Genomic DNA, 23,205 nt, shown 5'->3' with positions numbered 1-23,205 from the left:
AAGAAAATGCATGTTTGTATATACTGGGATCATATTCAGTTCAACAGGATGCTTACCCTGTCAGAGGCACTGGGTAACTGAGGGAGGCTAAAGGCCCAGCAAATTCATTCGCATCTCCTGACTCATGTTCACTCTGGTGTGGATAAGCAGGAAGTACAGCCTATACTATTTAAATTTTCTCTTTCTTTTTCTCATGTAAATGTACGTATGATGTTCCTCCAGTGTAAATGATGAATCAGTTTCTGCATATCTACACTTACCTGCCAACTAGCAGAGAAGGTGTAAGTTGAAGCAAGATGAAAGAACTTATTCTAGCAAGGCAAAATAGATACATGGATACTTTATTTCTTATGATTGTTTTGCTAAAATTTGACCTTCTCAAGTATTCATGAAAACTCTGTCCTGCTTTCTTGGATCAGTCTCCCATAATTTTGGGATTAACAAAGTGGCTGTCAGCTTTTTATCCGTACTTGCCATTTCCTTAGAGAGCTAAGGTGTTTTTGATCTCTCCATTGTGATGCTAGAGAGCAGTTAACTAGATGTGTGATCTTAAAACCAATGTTTTTCATTCAAAATTTCCACTGCTCAGAAGTGCTTTTAAAATGTAACCCCCCAACATTTTATTAAAATGTTTATATATGCAAAAAAGTTGAAGGAATTATATGGTGACACCCATATGTCCACCACTTAGAAAATCTAAAACTAACATTGTGTGTAGTTTTATCACATTATCACCCATGTTTCAGCCCTCTTTTTGTCCTAGGAATGTTTTTAAGTTTACCCTACCAGATCAGGCCCCGGATGTGTCTAGAAAAGTTTTTTCATTTCTAGTATATCTACATTCTTTTGTGACCTGCTTTTGTCTCCCAGCTTCCAACTGTTAATGTTTAACTCCTTCCAGCTGTGAACATCTGCAGACATCTCCAACATTGTAGCTAGCTAAGGTGGCCTCTTCCTAATAGGAGATGTCCAAAATTGGTTTGTTTTTTTTTTTTGTGCAGTGACTATCTTAACGTTTTGAATACAATAATAGCTTTTCAAAATTTTTGTGAAAATGAAAAGAAATTACCCCATTTCTTATAGTTTGTGCTTAATTTTAATGATCACAGGGACAAAGTGTGATATATAGCTATTTTAAATGGCTAACCTAGCACAGTTGAGAATGGAAGCATTTCTTGACTCTTTTGTACACAGGTTGGCCCTGAGTTTGTTTTCTGTTTCAGATACTAAGTGTACAGTATTTTGGATATTCATGAGTGCTATGAAAACAAAGCATGAAAAGAGTCAGAGTGCTAGAGTGGTGATACTTTACAAAATAAGATGATATTTTGCCAGAGATGATTGAAAGGAAGGGCAGACCCTACAGAATCTGATCAACGAACATCGAAGACAGAGTGAGCAGTAAGTGCAAAGGCCCTGAGGCAGGAGCAGGTTTAACATGTTCTGGGAAGATCAAGGAGGCTAGTGTGGCTGGAACAGTTTGAGAGAGGAGCACAGTGCTGGGAGGGGGACCAGAAGAGAGTCAGGAGTCAGGTCGTGGAAGACCATGTAGGCCATGGCTTCCGTTCTGAATGAGATGGAAAGCTATTGTCGTATCTGAGGAGTGATGTGATGTGTGTCATCTAACATTATTAAAGGCCTTCTGTATTTAAAGCACAGTGCTAGAAGCTGCCAAGACATTTGTAAGGTAACATTCTTGCTTTCTGGAAGCATATTATCTAATGAAGATGAATTGTAAACAAGTAATTATAATAAAAGCATAAGTGAAATTAGTGCCATTATGTAAATACTAGCAGAGCTGTGTGAGTGGAAGAGAAGGAGCGTGTAGTTGTAATCAAAGAAATGAGTGAAGATCTGCAGGATATTGGACCCAGGAAATCCACTAACAGTGTCTTCTGTGTCAAAAGTGAGTGGACTGTTTAGACAACCTCACCTTTACATAGCGGTTTTAACTCAGCTATGTCACTCTTGAAAGGTTTAACTGGGCTAGGAACTAGGAGGCGGGGTCTTAGATTTTTTTTTCTATTACTGTTAAAGTATAGTTATAAACATGGTAACAGGGGCTATAGGAATTTGTTATTAATAGCACTTCAGGTCCTACAACAGGCCCTTTATAAAGGGTATAGCATGCTTCTAAATTAAATATGTCGTTAGAAGCAGTTTAAGCCATCATACCACTTACAAGGATGAAGTAAAAAACAAAACTATTTCCTTTCAAGTACCTGAAAGACCACTTGGTCTGGCAATTTTGAAATAGTAATATCTTTGGATTTTGTGTATTTTCATTATCTATCTTAGTAAAATGTGAGAATATGAGAGGATTAAGTGTGTTTCTTAGTACTCTGAAAGATAAATTTAGAGTATTTTATTCCTTTAAGATCACTACAGATGGTATTTTCAAGCTTCATTACTTTCTTAGTCTTAATGTACAGATTAATTTATAGTGTGCTTTGAAATGTAAATGTATTGCTTATATAAAATGTATTTAACAAAATGGTTGTGTAACCTACATCTCAGGACTATAGATGCCAATGTTGAGAAAGTACCACATTATGAGAATGGCACGTTTCTCTTGGTGGGAAGGCCCTCTTCTGGACAGCTGTGTCTTAGCTCTCCTTCCTGCAAAAGGCATTGGTAGAATCCCTGCATTGTTGCCACTACTCCAGACCACTGAACAACCAGCTACCCTGCCTAGCTGATCACTGTTGGGCTTGTATCCTCTTCTATATCATGGTGGTCTTCTTAGATGTCTTGTTGGTGGAGAACCCCAGGAATCCCCTCATTACTTGAGCCCACAGATAGTCATTATGTGTCAGGTTTGCTTCTCTCCACAAGTCTTTTACTTTTTTGAAATAGAGATGGAGTCTTGCTGGTCTCACATGCTGGCCTCGAACTCCTTGGCTCAAGCCATCCTCTTGCCCTAGTCTCCCAAAGTGCTAGGGTTAGAGACGTGAGGCACCACACCTAGCCCCCTCTGCAAGTCTTTTATTTTCTTTTGCTAACCCACAAGTGATGACTGTATTGGCCTTACCTTTAGTTTTTCCCAAAGAATATTTAGTGGGTCCTTTATCTTGTGATGCAAATCCAAAAATAGAGTACTTTTGTTTTATTGAGATATAGTTCAGATGTCATAAAAATCATCTTTTTAAAGTAGGCAATTCAGTGATATTTAGTGTATTCACAGGTTATGCATCCGTTATGCTATCTAGTTTCAGAACATTTTTATCAGCCCAAAATAAACCTTGTTCCCATCGGCAGTCACTCTCCATTCTTCCCTCCTAACCCTTGTCAACCACTAATCTGCTTTCTGTCTCTGGCTTTGCCTATTCTGGACATTTCATATAAATGGAATCATTCAATGTGTGTCCTTTTGTGTCTGGCATCTTTTACTTAGCATAATGTTTTCAAGGTTTAGCCATGTTGTAGCATCTGTCAGTACTTCATCTTTTTTTATGGCTGAATGTCTCATTGTTTGGTTATACTGTGTTTTGTGTTTCTGTTCATCAGTTGATGGACATTTGAATTGTTTCTGCTCTTCAGCTATTATGAATTATTCTGCTATGAATATTTACATGCAGGTTTTTGTGTGAACATATGCATCAGTTTGCCTTACCTTTTGAATACTCTTTTGTTTACTTTGGAAGCTCAGCTTCTGTCCTTGCCTGTTCCCACTCTAAACTTTTAGCAATATCATCCTCATTCCTTGTAGTCTTACTGTTTCTCGGTAGAACAGAACATGACTTCTACAAGAACCTTCTTGGAACTAGTGTGCATGCTTGGAGGGAGAAGAGGAGGACTAGTAAAGTCCCCTGAACTGTTGGTGGATTTAAATCCCAGGAAAAGGTCTGTTTATTTTTTCCTATAATGTATGTAATTTGGAACAGTTTGTATGGGGACAGGTTTCACTACCAAAATCTTGCTCTGATAAGCAAAGCTGTAGTTCCATTTACTGTATTGGAAGGAGTGCAGTTGAGATCTTTACATTAAGTTGATAAGTAAACATAATAATAATAATAATGATAATGATAGGTATGTAGTTTTGGCCTTTAGAATGGAGTTTTTCCCTCCAGAAGTTGCGTTTTACTAGGTTAGACTTCTGGGAAGTGTTTAGTTAATACTTTAAATCACTCAATATAATACAGAAATCCAACACTGAAGATAATATTTTGTTGGTCAAGTGACTGAGAATGCAAAGTGAGAGTGGAAGTGGGTTAGACATGGTCTATTCAAGCTTTTGAATCAGCAGGTTCTACCTCATCTCATTAAATTTCTCCAAAAGAACGCTAAGAAGCCGATTTTTGTGATTTATTAATAACTATTTTCTATCTGTTTTGAACTGTCACTTCACAAATCTTATACTTCTGGCAGGAAGGTGAGACAAGAAATATATAACACATTTGGCAATTAGTGACTTACTTCACTGTGATCCCTTTTTACTGATGAAGAAATTGAGAGACTATTAGTACTGTTTGAATGTTGCTTTGATTTCTTTACTTTTTAAGACATTGACTTTTATGCTTTTAGAATAATTTTCTTGCCACATTAGTTTGTAAATTGTGAACATTTCCTAAAATGAGAAAAATAAATTGCTTGAGAAAATGAAAGGATACTCTGAAGAATTTTATTTATTGACAATGTAAACTAAACCAAGTGAGATTAATTCTACTGCATATGCAGTTAAGTTTTAAACCTTCTTTATTTAGAATTATGAAGAACGAATTCTGGAGCTTGTTTTAATGCTGTGTAATTTTGTTTTGTTTCAGTGAGAAGTGTAAGGCTAGAGGATTTACCGTGATTGTGGATGGCAGAAAATCACAATGGAATGTGGTGAAAACAGTAGTCGTAATGCTACAGGTAATTTTGGTTTTGTCTATCAGGAAATGGTTTTTATTTTACAGCAACAGATCCTGGTGAAAATGGCAAATGCACTTAATTTATTGGACTGTGCCTGGCGTCCTAGCAGTGACTGAGTTCTGAAAATGCACTGATCACTATTGGATTGTTCAAATTCAACTCCTTAGGTTTGAATTTAGGCAGTTAAGTAAATCTCTTCTAATAGGTTTGTAAATGAAAATAATATGTCATGTTTAAGTAATTTAAGAAAGGAGGCCAGTGATTTTAAAAGTGTGAGCGTTGAAATTATGAGACTCATGTGGGAGCTTTTGCATGCTCTGGTGTCTGTCATTCTCCCTCTTGCACCCCATTCTGAAACTACAGGTAGGTGGTAGGATTTTTGGTTAAGTGTAGTTCAGAGAAACTTCTCAGGTGATTCTGGCTTGTCTTTCTCTTCTAGTCCCCTATTTCCTACATAAAGCATCAGGATTCACGATGATCTTATTATTTGTTTATAGTCCAGAAGAAACTTACTTAACATCTGTGTCCTCAGGAATTTCAGCCCCTCACAAATTAACATTTAATAAACATCTACGATTACAAACTTTTTGAGATCTGATGCCAGTCTTGTGTTTTATATTTCCTCATGTTCCACACAGAATGTTTCTGTGACCCCTGGCATGTAGTAGGCACCCAGTAGACATTTGTTGATTTATTTTAAGGGTATTGAAGATGTGATTTGAAAAGGAAAAATAAAACATTTGAGTGATGCAGAGGGCAGATTGCTCTCATGCACTTGGCCTTCTGTAGGGTTCTAGAGAGGTAAAATTTGAATTATCCAATTTAAATGAAAGTAAAGAGGGCCTTCCTCACAGGTACTCTGAGTTACATATAGCTCATAAATGAAGCAAGTACAATGAGAGTAGTTGATGGCAGGCCAGTCTGGGAGAAACATAAGTTGGTAGTAACGTGGAATCATGAACATTCACTTAAGTGGACATCAGTAATATTGAAAGAAAGATCAAGAATTTTAAATGAATTCAACAAATAATTTGGTAGCTACTTTAGGATTCTGTGGAAAGGCATATAATTTTAAAATTTAAATAACTAAGGAGAATGGTTTTTAACGTTTTATCATTTATTTAGGTTAATTGGGAAAAAGGGATTCAAGGGATAGGAACAAAGTGGTAATTTTAGGTTTTAGTTCTAGTTTTAGTGCTTATTATGTTTCTGGTACTGTGCAAAGCTTGCTATATAAATTATCTCATTTAATTTTGGCCTCACAACCTTACAGAGAAGGTCAACGAGGCTCAAGGATTTTAAATAACTTAAAATCGGAACTTAGTACAGACTAAGTAAGCCCCAGGCCTTGACTTTATCCATTTTAAAATGTGTATTTACCAGTGGCCTGTATTTGAGGCGGGGGTGTCTGAATTTTCTACCCATTGCCTCATTCTTCTTAAATGTTTGGCTTAAACTTTTCATCATTAGAATTCCCCCACCCCAAGTTTTTTTTTTTTTCAGTCAGGGACTCACTTTGTCACTCAGCCTGGAGTGTAGTTGCATGGCTTACTGCAGCCTCCAGCTCCTGGGCTCAGGCAGTCCTCCTGCCTCAGCACCCTGAGGAGTTGGGAGTGTGGAGGCGAGTGCCACCACACCTGGCTACTTCTTTTTATTTTGTAGAGACTGTATTGTTCCAGTTGGTCTCAAACTCCTGAGCTCAGGTGATCCTTCTGCTTCAGCCCCTCAAATCACTGGGATTACAAGCTAGAATCACTCTTTGGGTTAGAAAGGACTTAGCCTCTGGAGGATCAGTTTTTAAGGGAGCACAAATTGGTGTCCTAAAATAACTTTTATTTTGAAAAAAAAAAAAGTGCTTCCAGCACTTTTATATTTCAAACTTTGAGAATTAACTCTTCTCTGTGAAAGTTGTTAAAATAACTCTTAGGTAAGAAATCCATTAATTATGACCTTGTGTTCTTCCTTTCATCCTGTCATTCAACTGTGTCACAGATGAGCTGTTTGGGACTTGCTGTTTGAACTGGACTTTGATCAATGGCAGTTTTGAAGAACAATCAATGGATGATTTAATCCCCTCTTGCGATTTCTTTTCTGATAGGTATTTTAACAACTTTTGGATTTATTACTAGTTAACATTTTCAGAAGTTGCAATGGCCTCTTTACTTCTAGTCATACAGTTTCTACATATGAAGTCATTCATTGCTTTCATCTCAGAAGGTACTGGGACCAGTTGTTTGGGACCCCACAGTGCCTATAACTAGTATTCTCTAAAATGAGGGGCTTGGTTTCTCTTGTTTCTCACAGCTTTCATATTCAATGATTTTGAAATAATAATCTTCCACAAGGCAATATATGAATAAAGCTCAATTTTATCTTAAATTTTCCAGCCCCTCTGATAAAAGTTTTGATACCATTGAATTTATTTTACTTACTTTAGTTCCAATCCAGTTGTTGCAGAGGATGCTAGATTTATGATGTGTGCATGTTTATCTCTAAAGGTTTTCCATTCTTCCCTGAATAGTAATAATAGTAATTATTATTATAATTATTCAGTGCTGCAATTTATGGTCTAGAACAGAGATTGGGCCCTTGATTTTATAAAGTTTTATTGGAGCTCAGCCATGCCCATTCATTTATATATTGTGTGTGGCTGCTTTCATACTGTCCTGACAGAACTGAGTAGTGGCAGTAGAGACATTATGGCCTGCAAAGCTTAAAATACTTATTATCTGGACCTTTGGAAAGAATATATTGACCCCAAGTTCAGAGCCTATGAAATAGTGTAGTAGAACATTAGAGTCAGACAGAGGTGGTTTCTATTCAGCCTAGTGACTTTTTAACTCTTATCTTAGACAAGTAACTTTATTTCTCTGAAGCTCAAATTACTCTCCTGTAAAATTAAGAGAATGAGATCCACTTGTTAATGAGGTTTCATTTATTTAACAAATATTTATAGCATGTGTTCTATTATATATGTCAGACATTTGTCATAAACACTGGAAACATAGGGATGACAGCATAGATAAGGTACCTGCCATTGGGAAGCTTATATTCTACTTGAAGAGTTAGACAATAAGCAGTTAAGCAGATGTAACAGCCCATGGTGATAAATGCTGTGAAGAAAAATACAGTAGTAAAAGAGACTGAGTCAGATGATGCCACTTTAGATAGGGTAGACAGGGAAGGCCTCTCTGAAGAGGGAATATTTGAATAGAATCTTAAATAAACTGAGGGAACACTACTAGGTATAAGGCAAAGGACATTCCAGATAGAGGAAATAGCATGGACAAAGACCTGAAGTGGAACAGACTTCATATTGCAGGAGCAGCGAGGTTAGCATGGCTGTTGTGGAGGAGTGAGCTAGGAGGGGAAGGTGTAAGATGAGATCTGAGAGGCCAACATGGGCCTGAGCTTGAAGGGCCTTGTAGGTCTTGGTAAGAGGTTTGAATTTCATTCAGAGTGCAAGAGAAAGTCAAGCAAGGAGCCTTGTAATGACGATATTTCAGAAAGCTGGATAGTTTGAAGTTGTTAACAATGCAGGCTGTAGAACTTGTTGGATTTAAGATACATTTTAAAGTTAGACTCTATAGGACTTGATAAAATATATGTGAGATATTTATTAATTCAATAAGTGTTCATTTCAATTCATTAGGTAGTATAAGTAACCGTATCAAGTAAATGTGAAATGGTATTTGTCAAAGATTAGCTTTTTGTCCTCCTCTTCAAGTTAATAATCATATAAAATCTTGGCCTCATTGTATAATGACTGATAAAAAACTTGTTTTAGTGAGAAAATTGATTTTACGTCTTTTGAAGAAATTCTCCAAGATGGATTGTGTTAGAAAAAATTTTTCATATTGTAGAAAAATCAAATTTAATAATTTCTCAACTAAAAATTAACTCTTACAGTTTAATCTAAACATATTCCTAGTACAGAGATTCAATAAAACAAAAAGTGATTCACATGTACAATTTATGCTGCATTGTTTATTTGAAGTATTTTCTGAATCAGCTTCTTTTTCAAGTTCTTCTTTATTGCCGTGTATGTTTTAAAGTCTAGAGAATTTCTTCTTTATTATTTTAATTCTCCAAACGTCTCTTATGTAGCTTAATCTTGACTGGTAATTTATAAATTTAGTAAATTATTCATTTTACGTGTGTAATTTGTGATTATTTTTCTGTATTTTATAGAATGTTGTTCCAGCTGAGGTGTCCCTTGTTTGTGTGGTAAAGCCAGATGAATTCTGGGATAAGAAAGTAACACATTTTTGTTTTTGGAAAGAAAAGGATAGACTTGGCTTTGAGGTAAATGTAATCTCTTTTTTTAAAGTCCATTATATCTTTAAAAATAGTATTTTACTGAAATTATTTTTGATGGTTCAGCAGTGGTTACTAAGCAGTGTTTAAGGAATACTTAATTAGTGCCTAAGTAATAATTAGTATACAGTCAGCATTTGGATACTTGCTGAATGAAGTATGATATTTTGGTAAAGATCATGAAAGCGTTCTTGTTTTCCATTTTCAATTATATCATTCTTTGTTAACTTCTTTGAATAAGTAGAACCTTTGTTTTTAAAATTTTTTATTGCATTATGGAGAGGAAATTTAACAAATACTAGGAAGTCCTAGACATTTTGGAGTTGAAATTATAGTCTATTTTCTGTGACATGTCATAATTATTTTTTAGTGTCTGGCCAGTTTTAATACATGAACACAGTTATCCATCCTTTCCTACTGACTTTTTCTTTCTCTCTTTCACTTTCTTTGTGTGATAGTGCATCTTATTGGAGGTTAGAAAAAAGCACTAAATCTAAACAGTTTGTCATATTCTTTCTTCCACACCTGTTAATTCTCAGCTGCCAGTAGGAGAGTTGATAAATAACAGGCTTTACATTGTCTAAATAAAGTGTGGAAACTTTGAAGAATACAAAGTCTAACTCCAACCTGGTATAACATAGACTCTTGGAATGCTTACAGTCAGATAATAAAGATTCATTTTGGAACTTGCCATACTATACACTCGTTTTTGTTTTTACCTAGGTCAATATCAGTGTATTTTTGGTATGGAGAAAAGATTGTTAATGTATATTGGATAGAAAGATTTGAGAAAACTTAGTTTATTCTTAAAGGACATGGCTGGAAATTTCTTAAAAATACATGGTTTTATTCTTTACTTAAAAAGTTAAGCTATAATTTACGTGCAGTGAAAGTAATCCATTTTAGTGATAATTCTGAGAGTTCTGACAAAACATGTAAAACCACAATCAAGAAATCAGGAAGTGTCTCATCACCCCCAGAATTCCCCTATATGCTCCTGTAGTTAACTTCTCCATTTCTAGACCCTGACTGATGGTAGGAAAACTGTTTCTGTACTCACAAGCCCCTTCTCAGGTTTAGTAATTTGCTGTATTGATTCATAGAATTCAGGGAATCACTAACATTTGCTGGCTTTATATAAAGGTTACAGATGAACAGCCCAGATGAAGTGATATACAAAGTGTGAGGTCTAAAATGATCCAGAGCGCAGGAGCTTCTAACCCTAGGGAGTTGGGGTACACCACCCTCCTGGCCCGTGAACATGTTTATCAACCCAGAAACTCTCCAAATCATTGGCCATGGATGATTAACTAACTCAGTCTCCAGCCCCTCTCCCTTCCCTGGAGGGAGAGGAGTGGCCATGAAAGTTTCAACTCTCTAATTATGCCTTGGTCTTTTTGGTGACAAGCCCTCATCTTTAATCTGTTTAGAGGCCCACAGCCACCATTCATCTTATTAACATCCAAAAAAACACTTATCACTCCAGAAATGCCAAGGATCTTAATAACTCTTGTATCAATAACTGGAGACTGAGACCAAATACTGTAATAAAAAGATGCTCGTATCACCCAGGAATTACAAGGGTTTCAGGAGTTCTGTGCCGGGAACCGAGGACAAAGAGCAAAGGCATATTTCTTATATCACAGTATGACAGATGGTATCTGTTTAAACCTTTTACCCGTTTTTTTAAAAAAAAAATGTCTTTTTTGTTACTGGATTTTGAGAGTTTTTTATGTATTTTGTATAGAAGTCATTTATCAGACACATAATTTACTAATATTATATCCTAGTCTATTGTTTGCCTTGTCATTCTCTTAACATTTTTCAAGAAATTTTTTTAACTGTGATGAAGTCCACTTTTTCAGTTTTTTTTTCCTTCTGATTTCACAGTTGGAGAAACGGTTTTCTTTTATGAATCAGACTTTTGTTGTCATAATCTGAGAAATCTTTGCCTTACTCAGGGTCACAAAGATTGTCCTTGATATTTTCTTCTAAAAGTTGTATAGTTTTAGGCATTAAATTTAGATCTGTGATCTATTTTGAGTTCATGTTTGTGAGCTATGGTCAAGAATATGTATTTTATGACTTCAGGTTTTTTTCATTTTTTTTTTTTTTTGAGACGGAGTTTTGCTCTTGTTGCCCAGGCTGGAGTGCAGTGGTGCGACCCCAGCCCACTGCAACCTGCGCCTCCCAGGTTCAAGAGATTCTCCTGCCTCAGCCTCCCAAGTAGCTGGGATTACCGGCATGCACCACCATCCATGCCTGGCTAATTTTTTGTATTTTTAGTAGAGATGGGGTTTCTCCATGTTAGTCACACTGGTCTCAAACACCCAACCTCAGGTGATCTGCCCGTCTCGGCCTTCCAAAAGTGCTGGGATAACAGGCATGAGGCACCGCACCCAACTGACTTCAGTAATTTTAAGTTTGTTAAGGTTTGGTTTGTGACACACTGTATGTTCTATCTTGATGAGTTCCCAGAATAAGTATTCTGTTGTTGGATGGAGTGTTCTGTAACTGTCAAGATGATTCATAGTGTTATTCAGGTCTTCTCTATCCATGGTAATATTGTGTCTACCTGTTCTTTTAATAACTGAAAGAGGAATATTGCAACCTCCAACTGTTATATCTGGGATTATTTCTATTTTATTTCTGTCAGTTTTTGCTTCATGTATTTTGAAGCTCTATTGTTTATTGCATAAAGATTTAAGATAGCTGTGTCTTCTTGGTGAGTAGGGCCCAATTTATCATTTTTGAATGTTCTTTTTTATTCCTGATACTATATCTGGCTCTGAAGTGTACATTGTCTGATATTAATATAACTACTCCAGCATTCTGTTGATTAGTGTTCATGTGTTGTATCTTTTCCATTATTTTACTTTTAATTTATTTCTTTATATTTAAAATGAATTTTTTGTAGACACCATGTGGTTGGATCTTGCTTTCATATCCAGTTTGACAATCTCTGTCTTTTCATGGGTATGACTATTTGTATTTAATGCAGTTATTGATACGGTTTATAAAATCTACCATCTTGCGAGATTTTATGGGGTTTTTTTGTTCTTTTCTGTCTTTGGACTGAGTATTTTTTATAATTACATCTTACTCCATTATTGGCTTGTAATTTCTGTCTCTTAATTTTTTAGTGGTTACCTTACTGTTTACTGTATACATCTTTAATAATCAGTCTAACCTTCAAATATTATACCACTTCACATGAAATAGAAGGACCTTAAAACAGTCTATCTCCAATAATTCCATCCCATTGTTGTTACACATTTCACTTTTACTGTGCTATAAACAAACACTACATTGCTACATTGTTTTTTTTTTTTTTTTTGCTACAGATAGTCTGTTTTCTTTTACAGCAATTAAAAATTTTAATTTCATATTTACTTTCATTTATGCCATTTCTGACATTCTTCATTTCTTTTTGGAGATTCAACTTTTTGTCTGGTGTCACATTCCTTTAATATATCTTTCAGTGCAGGTCTGTTGGCATTGAATTGTATCATTTTTTGTTTGCCTGAAGAAAATCTTTATTTCTATTTTAGTTTTGAAAATTATTTTCAATGGGTATAGAATTTTGTTTGTGGGTTTTGTTTTTTTTTTCTTTCAGCACTTTAGTCATACAGTTGACCTGTGAACAATGCAGGGGTTAGGACCAGCAACCTCCTGTGCAGTTGAAAATCTGTGTCTAGCTTTTGACTTCCCAAGAACTTAAATACTGATAGCCTACTATTGACCAAAAGCCTTACCAGTAACATGAACAGTCAGTTAACACAAATTTTGTATATGTGTTATACATTGTATTCTTACAATAAAATAAGCTAGACAAAAAATGTTAGGAAAATCATGAGGAAGAGGAAATATATTTACTATTTATTAAGTAGAAGTGGATCATCATAAAGGTCTTCATTCTCATTGTCTTGAGGCTGAGGAGGAAAAGGAAGAGGAGGGGTTGGTCTTGCTGTCTCAGGGGTGGCAGAGGCAGAAGAAAACCCCCTGTAAGTGGACCTGTGCAGTTCAGCCCTGAGTTGTTCAAGGGTCAACTGTATTTAAAAGTGCTTTCTCGCCGGGTGCAGTGGCTCTTGAAATCCCAGCACTTTGGGAGGCTGAGGCGGTGGATCACCTGAGGGTTAGGAGTTCAAGACTAGCCTGACTAATATGGTGAAACCCCATGTCTACTAAAAATACATAAATTAGCCGGACATGGTGGCATGTGCCTGTAGTCCCAGCTGCTCGGGAGGCTGAGACAGGACAGTTGCTTGAACCCAGGAGGCACAAGTTGCAGTGAGCCGAGATCGCGCCACTGCACTCCAGCCTGGGTGACAGAGGAAGACCCTGCCTCAAAAAAAAAAAAAAAGTAAAAAGTAAATAAAATTAAAAGTGCTATCTCATTGCCTTTGCCTTCTCATTGTAATGGTCACTGACGAGAAGGCCGCTGTTTTTTGTATCTTTGGTCCTCTGTGTATGTTATTTGCCTTTTTTTCCCTTTAGCCACTTTCAAGATTTTCATTTTGATTTTGGTTTTTGCAGTTGTATTTTGCTGTATCTGTGTGTGTTTTATTTGGTATTTATTCCACTTAGTGTTCTCTGTACTTCTTAGATAACTGGTTTGATGTCTGTCATCAATTTTGGAAAATGTTTATACATTCTTTTCAAATATTTTCTCTGCCCTTTTTCTGTTTCCTCTGGAACTCCAGTTCGATGTATGATACAATATTTGAAATTTTCTCACCATTTTCTTTGGTCTCCTGTTTTGTTTTTATCCTTCTCTTTGTGTTTCAGTTTAGGTATTTTTCTTGATCCATTTTCAAGTTCACTGTTTGTTTCCTTGGTTATGTTAAGTTTGTTGGTAAGACCACTGAAAATTACTGTGCTTTTGATTTGTAGCATTTCTATTTGACTCTTCCTTAGAGTTTCTCTTTGCTGAAATTCCTCATCTGTTCTTGCATGTTATTTTTCATTCTCTATGGCATCAATATCTTACATTTCCTATCTCATAGTCTTAATATCTGCATCTGTCTTACTCCACTTAACGTTGTTTGCTTTGTTTCTTGACAGTGGGTCATTTTCTTTCCTTTTTTGTGTGTGCCTTGTTATTTTTTATTGAATGTTAGACATCTTGTTTAGGACAGTAAAGACTGAGGTATAGGTGGTATTTGTGCCTGCACATGGGCTCATCTTGTCCTTTTCCTAGGCATAAGGGAAGAGTTGAGTTCTAACCAGGAATTGAGTGGGCTTTGGATTTTGTTGTTGCTATTATTTTCCTTAGTCCTCCACAGGCTTCTAATTTCTGTAGAGCTACTTTGTGTTGAAGATGGGGGCTGGTTTGCTGGAGAGTTTTGCTTTTTCATTATTTGTTGTATCCTCTGCTCTAGGTCTTTCCTTTGTGCCTGCACCTCAGAGAAAGTCATTCTGTGTACAATTGACCCTCATTAATAGGCTGCTGTTACTTGTTATTCAATATTTGTTAGAGAGGTGTTCTCTGTTGTTCTTACTCAGCCTCAATCTTAGGCAGGCTCTGTGTCCCTCAGCCTAGTGGGTAAGGGCCCTCTTGGTAATGTTGCCCCTCTCCCCCTTTTAGGAACCTATGTTAGTTTGGGTTTATAATATATTCCTGTCTCCACTCCCTCCCCTGTGATTGTCTTTTCCCATCTTCCACCTGTGGTGGGACTTCAGTTGTCCTCTGTGTGGTGGGACTTCAGTTGTCCTCTAAGGCCAGTGGGGTTTTCAGTCCTTTCTGCAGCACTCTAAGACTTTTTTTTCATAGGACAGATAGCATTGAAGATTTTGGGTTGTGCTTCATGCCTTTCCAGTAGTAGCTGCTCTTCCCCTCACCCAGGCCTGTGCTCCGAGAGGCTTTTTCAAATCTCTTATTCCTCTTATTTCCAGTCTTTCTCATGACTCCTTCAGAGATCTTTCCCCTAGAGATTCAGCCTCCAAGTGAGTATGAATTCTTCTTGTGTCTATACTTCCATGGGTTCTGTACTTTCACACTACCCCACATTTGGCCTTAATGATTCATTAAAATTTTACCTAAATTCCTACTGGCTGGCATCAGGTCTGGCATTTTTTCCAGGTAAGCAAGTAATCCAGTTCCATCTTCTTGAAGATGCCCGTCTTTCCTTAGATTCCAGGTTAATTGGTTTCCTTGTGAATTTAGCTCTCCAGTGGCTTCAGGAAAGTTATGGTGTTTCAGATTAACTTGCATTTTTTTTTTTTTTTGGTCATTGTTATATAAGAGTTGGAGCCATGCTCTTTCCAACTTCCTACATCCTAAGTGGGAGCCAGAGTTTTTTCCCGCTTTTCTTTTCAACTTTTGTCATTGGTAGACTTGACTATTCCGTAGACTTGATGGAAGGATGTGTGCCAGTAATGTAAGGGAAGGTGACCAAGGCTGCTGGATCACATTAGGAAGGGTGTTGCCCTGGTAGTTGATTGGAAAACTGCGCCCCCACAAAAAAAGACAAAAGCATCAAAAGCATAGTGAGGGAAGAAAGTAAAAGCTGAAGGCAGGAGGCCTGAATGTTGCCTCGAGAGTCAGGAGCATGGTGAGGGAAGACTTCAGCCAGCCATTGAGGCCTGCAGTTCATGGCCTGGGGCATGCAGGAAATGTTGCTCTGAGAGAATGCAAAGTGAACCGGGGGCAAATAGCGGAAACTAAAGCTGTGAATACTCGGTACCATGGAAGATCCCTTTTTATGAGGCACCTGTCACATCCTGCTTAAGCTAAGTAGGCATCTGCTCAGAGATGCTCTGGTAGTTGGGTCTTATGCTATATAAATTAATAGTGACTTTAAGTACCCTGCATCTTGGAGGATAAAATAGAAGACAGAATTTCTATCTACCTTGTTGTAGTGTCATAGATTGTTGTTTTAAAACAGAAGCATTAAAACTTCTTTCATCAGTATGTTTTCTTAGACATTTAAGAGATTCAGCTAGGATATTTTCTCAAGTAAGTAAGCACTAGGCAGTTACTAAAAGCCCAATTTCCTAATGAGATGAGAGTAATTTCAAATGCTGGTTAATACGCTGCCAAACAAACCTGGCTTTAAGGGGGCAATTCAACACTATCCATTAAATGTTACTTAGAGCTCTATATAATTAAATCCAACATAGATGCTTGTTTAATCGCAAATTATTTTCCCCGGTATTATTTTGGATAATTTAGCCTGTTGTAATTAAGCCTGTGTTTGTACATCTAATATAAATACTAAAAAAAAATTTTTTTAAACTTTAAGAGTAGTGGTGATCCTGTAAGCATAAATGTATGTTTTACCTTATAAAATTAAATTATCTGCAACAAAGATTTATTACCAGCTGTCTACAATGCTCATCAAGTAAATACCCAGTGGTCATTTTGGTGACACCTTGTTCCCACATGACTTCTTGTTTTCTTGCCCATGATACTTTCTAAATTTTTTCTTCTAGGTAACCTCCTTCCTATTCACTCCTCCAGTGTTTTTCATCGGCCATTGAATATTCATCTCTCATTGCTAACCTTAATATTTCTCTGTATATCCTTCCTATCTCTGACATAGATACCTACCTGTTTAGTTTCCTTTTTAGCAACTCAGATATTATATTCAAGTACTTCGTATCTTTCAGCAGCATTGTACCTGGTGACTGTGATAGATTTTGCTGGTTAGATGATAGTGTCTATATTCTGTCTAATGACAAGATAAAATTGAGGTCATACTGGCATTAATCTTGTCTTCAAATGGAGAGATTAACTATCAAAAGGATCTCCACTCTCCTTTTTTGTCACTCATTAAAGTGTTGTTTATTTAATGGTAACCAGCCCCCATTCTAAGTCACTTTATTCTCTTTATCTGTTAATACTGGATTTAATAGTGTTCTTTTTTGAGACTATACATAATTGTAGGATCCAGGACCAAAGGCTTCCATGATGCTGTTCTTTCAAGAACACCTCTGGCTCCATTTATTCTGATTCTTTCCAGTTTTTATAGAAACCTATTTTCCTTGAGTGAGAAATATATTCTTCAACAAACAGGTACAAGCAGACATACACATCAAAATAGTATGTGTATGAACATATATACACACATGAATCTTTACTAACTGCAGAAATACATACAAAGGCAGATTTTCATTCTGGATCTTGCACACACATTCTTAGCAATAGTGAAATAATAAAACATCTCAGTGCCTACAAAATGAAACTTTCAGTGGTAGGTTTTTGGGGAATGTTTTACTAGGAAAGGATAAGTATTATAGTTACAGAAGGAATAATGAGAGTAAAGGAGAAACAAGTTTTTTATCTTTCTACAAGTTAAAATTTGAGATTAAAGAAAACCTGCACAAATGTTTTATTAAAGACCAGATGGTAAGTACCTCTCTCTTCAAACTTGTTGAACCATGTTATGTGCTAGTTAATACAATATTGTGGTTTAGTCGTTTAATTTGTCTTGTCTTGACTTCTCTAACATATATAAAATGAAGGGGGAAAGTAATATTTATGTAGGGCTTTATTATTTTTAAAACTTTATGTTTTGTATTACCTTTGAAAGGACTTAGCAAAAGTTTGAAATGCTTGTGCAGGGTAGTGATCTTTTTTTCCTTCTTTTTTGTAGTTTTTTTTTATTCTTGTTCCCTTTATGCTGATTATTAGATTTCAAATTTCTTTGGTAATATGAGGATAGATTTGAAATTTAGATTTCTGCTTAGTAAAATGATAGCTACTTTGAACATAACCAGTAACCTTTGTCTTCATAAATTTAATGGTATGCATAAATATTAGAGTGTTCATGGAGATGGCTATTTGAAAATAGTTGATGAAAGTCAGAATTTGATCCACTCCACATTCTTAAATTGATAAAACATATGTTAAAGTGTCGTTTTCCTAAAGGTGAAATCATGACTCTAATGCAAATATAAAATGAGCTTAAGTCAAATACATTATTCAATTCGTTGATAGATTAGGTTACCAGTAATTTATAAGCTGTGGTTCACAGAGCATTTGAGGAATTCAGGGTTTTTATAGGAAAAGATTGCCAACCAAATTAGATACGAACCTAATTATTATTCTATACATCCGTAAGTTGTAAACTTTGAGGTTGTCTCTTATTCCACTGGACAGAAGTGTATCAGTCTCATTAGACAATTATTTGCCTTTATTCTTTTTTCTTTTTTTTTTTTGGAGACAGAGTCCAATTCTGTTGCCCAGGCTATAGTGCAGTGACACAATCTTGGCTTACTGCAACCTCCGCCTCCCAGGTTCAAGCGATTCTCCTGCCTCAGGCTCTGGAGTAGCTGAGATTACAGGCATGCGCCACCACGCCCAGCTAATTTTTTTTTTTTTTTTTTTTTTAAAGTAGAGACAGAGTTTCACCATGTTGGCCAGGCTGATCTTGAGCTCCTGACCTTGTGATCCACCCACCTAGGCCTCCCAAAGTGCTAGGATTGTAGGCGTGAGCCACCATGTCCAGCCTATTTGCCTTTGTTCTAAACAGAACCTACAACTTCTACTCCTACAGAGCTTACTACCTACTGAGCAGTCTATAGAGTCAATCAAAGATACAAACCCACCACTGCATGAAACAACACCCAGTAATAATGTTTGCCTGTTTCCGAGATTTAGGTAGTTTATCTGATAGACGAATTTTATTTTTTATAGGAGGATATTTTGTAAAACTTGATTTTGGATATCAGTGACATACTGCATTGATCACTGCAAGATAATATAAGCTGTTTCTTGAAGTTTGATATTTTAGTATCAAACTACGTATCAGTCTCTCTTTAAACTTTGTATTCCAAGCTGAGAGCAACATTATTTAGTATTTTCCTACATCATTTTCTAAATTGTTCAGAGGATTTATATCCTTAATGGAGGAATCATATTTTTAATACTGTCTTTTAAAAATATAAGTTTTTTTTTTTTTTACTTAAAATATATTCATTTGAAAACTTTCAGACATTAGTTGCCTAGTTTGGGAGATTTGTCAGTTGCTCAGATTTATCACTCAGCTGGAAATCATAATCAGTTTGGTGGCTTTCTCTATTAAACAATTTCAAATAAACCACTGGTGAATAACGAACCATAAGAGTCACTGATAATTGATATGTAACAACTTAAGGAGAAGAATAGTGATGATAATCCTATAAATTTGCCTCAAGACAATTATTACTAAAGGTGTAAATTGTACTCATTTCATAAAATTGTTATGTAGCATATGAAGATGTCTTTAGTACTCTAAAAATAGTGGTAAAAAACATAGTATGCAGTGTGATGAAATTGAATTGGTTCTTCATTTTTGGAGAAGAAAAGACTTTACACATTCAAAGAGTTATCTACCAGTCCAGGACTGCAAACTTTTTCTCTTATGTAGTTGCTTAAAAAGAAATATGAAAATTACAAAAATAAGCCAACTAGATTTTTTAAAAGTATAAAAGTTAAAATGTCAAATAGCAGGTCATGAAAATAGCTTCTCCTCTCTATTTTTGATGGCATAATACCTTTTTTTTTTTTTTTTTTTTGAGACTGAATCTTCCTCTGTTGCCAGGCTGGAATGCAGTGGCGTGATCTTAGTTCACTGCAACCTCCACCTTCCGGATTTAAGTGATTCCCCTGCCTTAGCCTCCCTAGTAGCTGGGACTATAGGTGTGTGCCACCACTCCCAGCTAACTTTTGTATTTTTAGTATAGACAGGGTTTCACCATGTTGGCCAGGATGGTCTCGATCTCTTGACCTCATGATCCGCTCGCCTCAGCCTCCCAACATAATACCATTTTGATTGGGATGTATGTATAATCTTAAAATTCAACATGAAAGGTAACTTTATAAATGATTTATGGTGAATCATTGTATTTTGTATGACTGTTTCTAAATTAACTGAAGATCCTTAATATTATTTCTTAGGTGGGAAAAACACAAATTGGTCTTACATTTTTATCTTGGTATAATATATTATTTAAGGCCAGGAGCAATGGCTCACGTCTGTAATCCCCACACTTTGGGAGGCTGAGATGGCAGGATTACTTGAGCCCAGGAATTTGGGACCAGCCTGGGCAACACAATGAGAACCCTTCTCTACAAATAATAATAACAACAACAACAAGAATAATAATAATAATATTAAAAACAGCTGGGTATGGTGATGCACACCTGTATTCCTAGTTACTAGGAAGGCTGAGGAGGGAGGATCACTTGAACCAAAGAGTCAAGGTGCAGTGGCCCTCCAGCCTGGGTGCCAGAGAGAGACCCCGTCTCTAAAAAAAAAAAAAAAAAATGTTTAAGGTGTTATTATGAAGTTTGCTTTAATTTAGTATTTTGTAATACTAATAATTAAGTAAATCCTTTTAGAAAAATTAAAACGAGCTTATTATATATACTACTTCATTATGTTCTGCAAAATAAATGTAGAATGATATGGAGAGTGTATGAAATTTTCATAACCAGGAAATAGTGATTTAGAGAGTCACAATAGGCTAGTCTAAAGAAATGCTGGATACTTTTGGAAAATTTACTCTTTTAAATATTTTTCTGAGAAATGAAAATGTTGAGTTTGTGGTTCCATCTTCTCCATGGGCAATGAATTTTTTATTTTTAAAGAAGGTTTGTCTTTAAGTTAGAATATGATGTTTCTATCAATTGGTCACTTAATTAAAACAGGTGACAATGTCAATAAATATTTGAAAGAATGTTTTGCAGAAGATAATAAAGAATTAACCATATAATTTTTAAATTAATATAATCTATATATATTTGTGCCATTTTGTACTTTTCAGTATTTGTGCTCTAATTCACAATGTTATTTCTTATTCATTAATCACTTCCCTAAAGATTTTCAAAGCCTTTTTTATAGCTTTGGAAAATGTTTCTTTAGAATTTTCAGCAATTGTGTCATTGTTTCTTCATTTTCATATTTAGAATCATAGGATAAAATGAATTATACATAATATGTGATCTCAATATGATTTTGAGGGGGAATCTTTTCTAATTTTTTTCTTATTTTTAGTTGATGATTGCTCTCTGAGGCTAGACTTTAAAAAAAATTGATTATGGGCTGGGCACAGTGGCTCACGCCTGTAATCCCAGAACTTGGGGAAGCTGAGGCAGGTGGATCACCTGAGGTCAGGAGTTCAAGACCAACCTGGCCAAAATGGTGAAACCTCATCTCTACTAAAAAATTACAAAAACTAGCCAGGCGTGATGGTGGGCACCTGTAATCCCAGCTGCTCGGGAGGCTGAGGAAGATAATTGCTGGAACCTGGGAGGCAGAGGTTGCAGTGAGCTGAGATCGTGCTATTGCACTCCAGCCTGGGTGACAAGAGCAAAACTCTCTTACCAAAAAAAAAAAAAAAAAAATTTATTTTCATTATGTTTCTTTCTTTGTTTTTTTCTTCTTTGCCAGGTAATAAAACATTTCCCATAACATAAAACTGATCCTTTGATTTGCATTGCTTTATATTTAAACTTTCATATAGGTTTGCCATCTGTGAAAGTTTAGTGGTCTCTTCAAGAGCTGTAACAGAAAGGAATATAGGAAGCCCTACCAGTATTTTGTAATTTTAAAAGCTGTAATGAAACAATTTATAGAAAATCACCTAGTGTGGGATTCCTAATTTTGTTTTGTTGCATTACCCTGAAATGTGTCAGTTTTTTCTGTTTTCTTCACGTTGAGTTTTTGCTTTTAAAACATCTAGAAATCTCTACACAGTCTTCCTTTTTCAACATTCCAGTTCTACTTCAGGCCTAAATCCCACCCTGCAAATGGTTTCTTATTTTGCTTGCACGTTTGAATTTGCTCTTTTCAAGCAAATTCACAGTGGTGAAATCACACCCTTCTGTGATGTTTGCCATCATTGGAGTGGAGTTGAATTGTCTGTTTATTCAAACTTGGTTTGTCCTCTGGGAAGCAGTTGTCTGTAATTTATATGTTGTATCCTGGTAAGTGGTGTAATTTTCCAAAGGCAGGTGGACAGTTTTTCACCTTTGTAAACAGAGTGTATTTTTGCAGTGCATTGGAAGAAGGGATTCTCTTTCCTCTTACACATGCTGATCCTGACCCACTTTATAAAGGTGATTGTTAGGTGAAAAGCATATGTATAGAATAAGATGTTTCCTACTATTGCACACTCTTAAATGTCTTTTCCCTTCATTCTCTTTCTAAAATAATGTTTCTGGTAAAATGGAAACATTTATTGCTCTTTAGCCAGCCTACTCTGCCCTTTCTCCTCACCTTCACCCTCTTAAACAAAAATGAGATTATTGCAGTGGAAACTGAGATGTTTCATCACAGTAGATAGTTCTGTAAGTTGTTAATTGGAAATTATTGTGATTGTGAGTCTGCTGATTGTTCAAACTGTTGCTTTTCCCCCACATACGTTTAACTTCAAGATACCTTTGGTGTTGATAAAATTCTGTATGTCTACATGGCAGGGCTACTGTTTTAACTTTTAATAGCCACTAGTGAATTTTATAAGAATATGGATTGTATAAAATGTTTTATAATAATGGAGAAAATGAGTTTTCTGTAGCTCTCCATAATTGTGTTCTTCCCTTATTTAAAACTATTTTGCATAGGTAAAAACAGAATAGCAGTAATCTTGGTGAATTTTTTAAAAAATTATTTTGATTAAAAGATAATATACTCTTAAATATATGTTATGTCATAAAAGGTGAATCTGTACTGTTGACATTTAAGTTCATTTTAGGAAAAAGCTTTTAAGAGAATTATTCAGATGGAAATAAACTTCTGTTATATGTAGCTGTTAACTGGAAAATTTCCCTATGGCTCATTAAACTCGAAACATGTTTATCAGTGATTTTGGTGCATTTAGGAACTGTAAAAGTAGAAAGGAATACATATGGTAAGGCTAACCAGTGTGGGTAGAAAAGTGACAAGTGCTCTTCATTGGACAAGACAGGTAATAGAGAGAATGGCCCAAATTAAATGTATCAGATATCAGCTCATTAGAATTATGTCCTTTTAGAGCTTAAAGAAGCATCATCAATAATTTAATGAAGATGGCTTCTTCGAAAGATTGGGGAATAAGCTTGGAGTGGTG

General features: G+C 35.8%; 1 protein-coding gene across 10 annotated transcripts in view; it reads left to right on the top strand.

Moving 5' to 3' along the window:
- SESTD1 (SEC14 and spectrin domain containing 1) overlaps positions 1-23,205 on the top strand; it is a 151,385-nt gene that overhangs the window by 77,433 nt on the left and 50,747 nt on the right. For all 10 annotated transcript variants that reach the window (XR_012421288.1, XR_012421285.1, XR_012421286.1 and 7 more), the window contains 2 exons: positions 4,764-4,854; positions 9,046-9,159. Coding sequence is in view for 5 of the 10 variants with exons in the window: in XM_045367328.3 (XP_045223263.1) it covers positions 4,764-4,854; positions 9,046-9,159 (205 nt within the window). In the remaining 5 variants the exon portion in view is untranslated. The remainder of the gene's footprint in view (positions 1-4,763; positions 4,855-9,045; positions 9,160-23,205) is intronic.

Source organism: Macaca fascicularis, chromosome 12 (genome assembly GCF_037993035.2).
Source record: "Macaca fascicularis isolate 582-1 chromosome 12, T2T-MFA8v1.1".
Classification (NCBI taxonomy): domain Eukaryota; kingdom Metazoa; phylum Chordata; class Mammalia; order Primates; family Cercopithecidae; genus Macaca; species Macaca fascicularis.
Note: the sequence above shows the minus strand (reverse complement) of the source record. Positions and strands in the feature narration are given on the sequence as shown.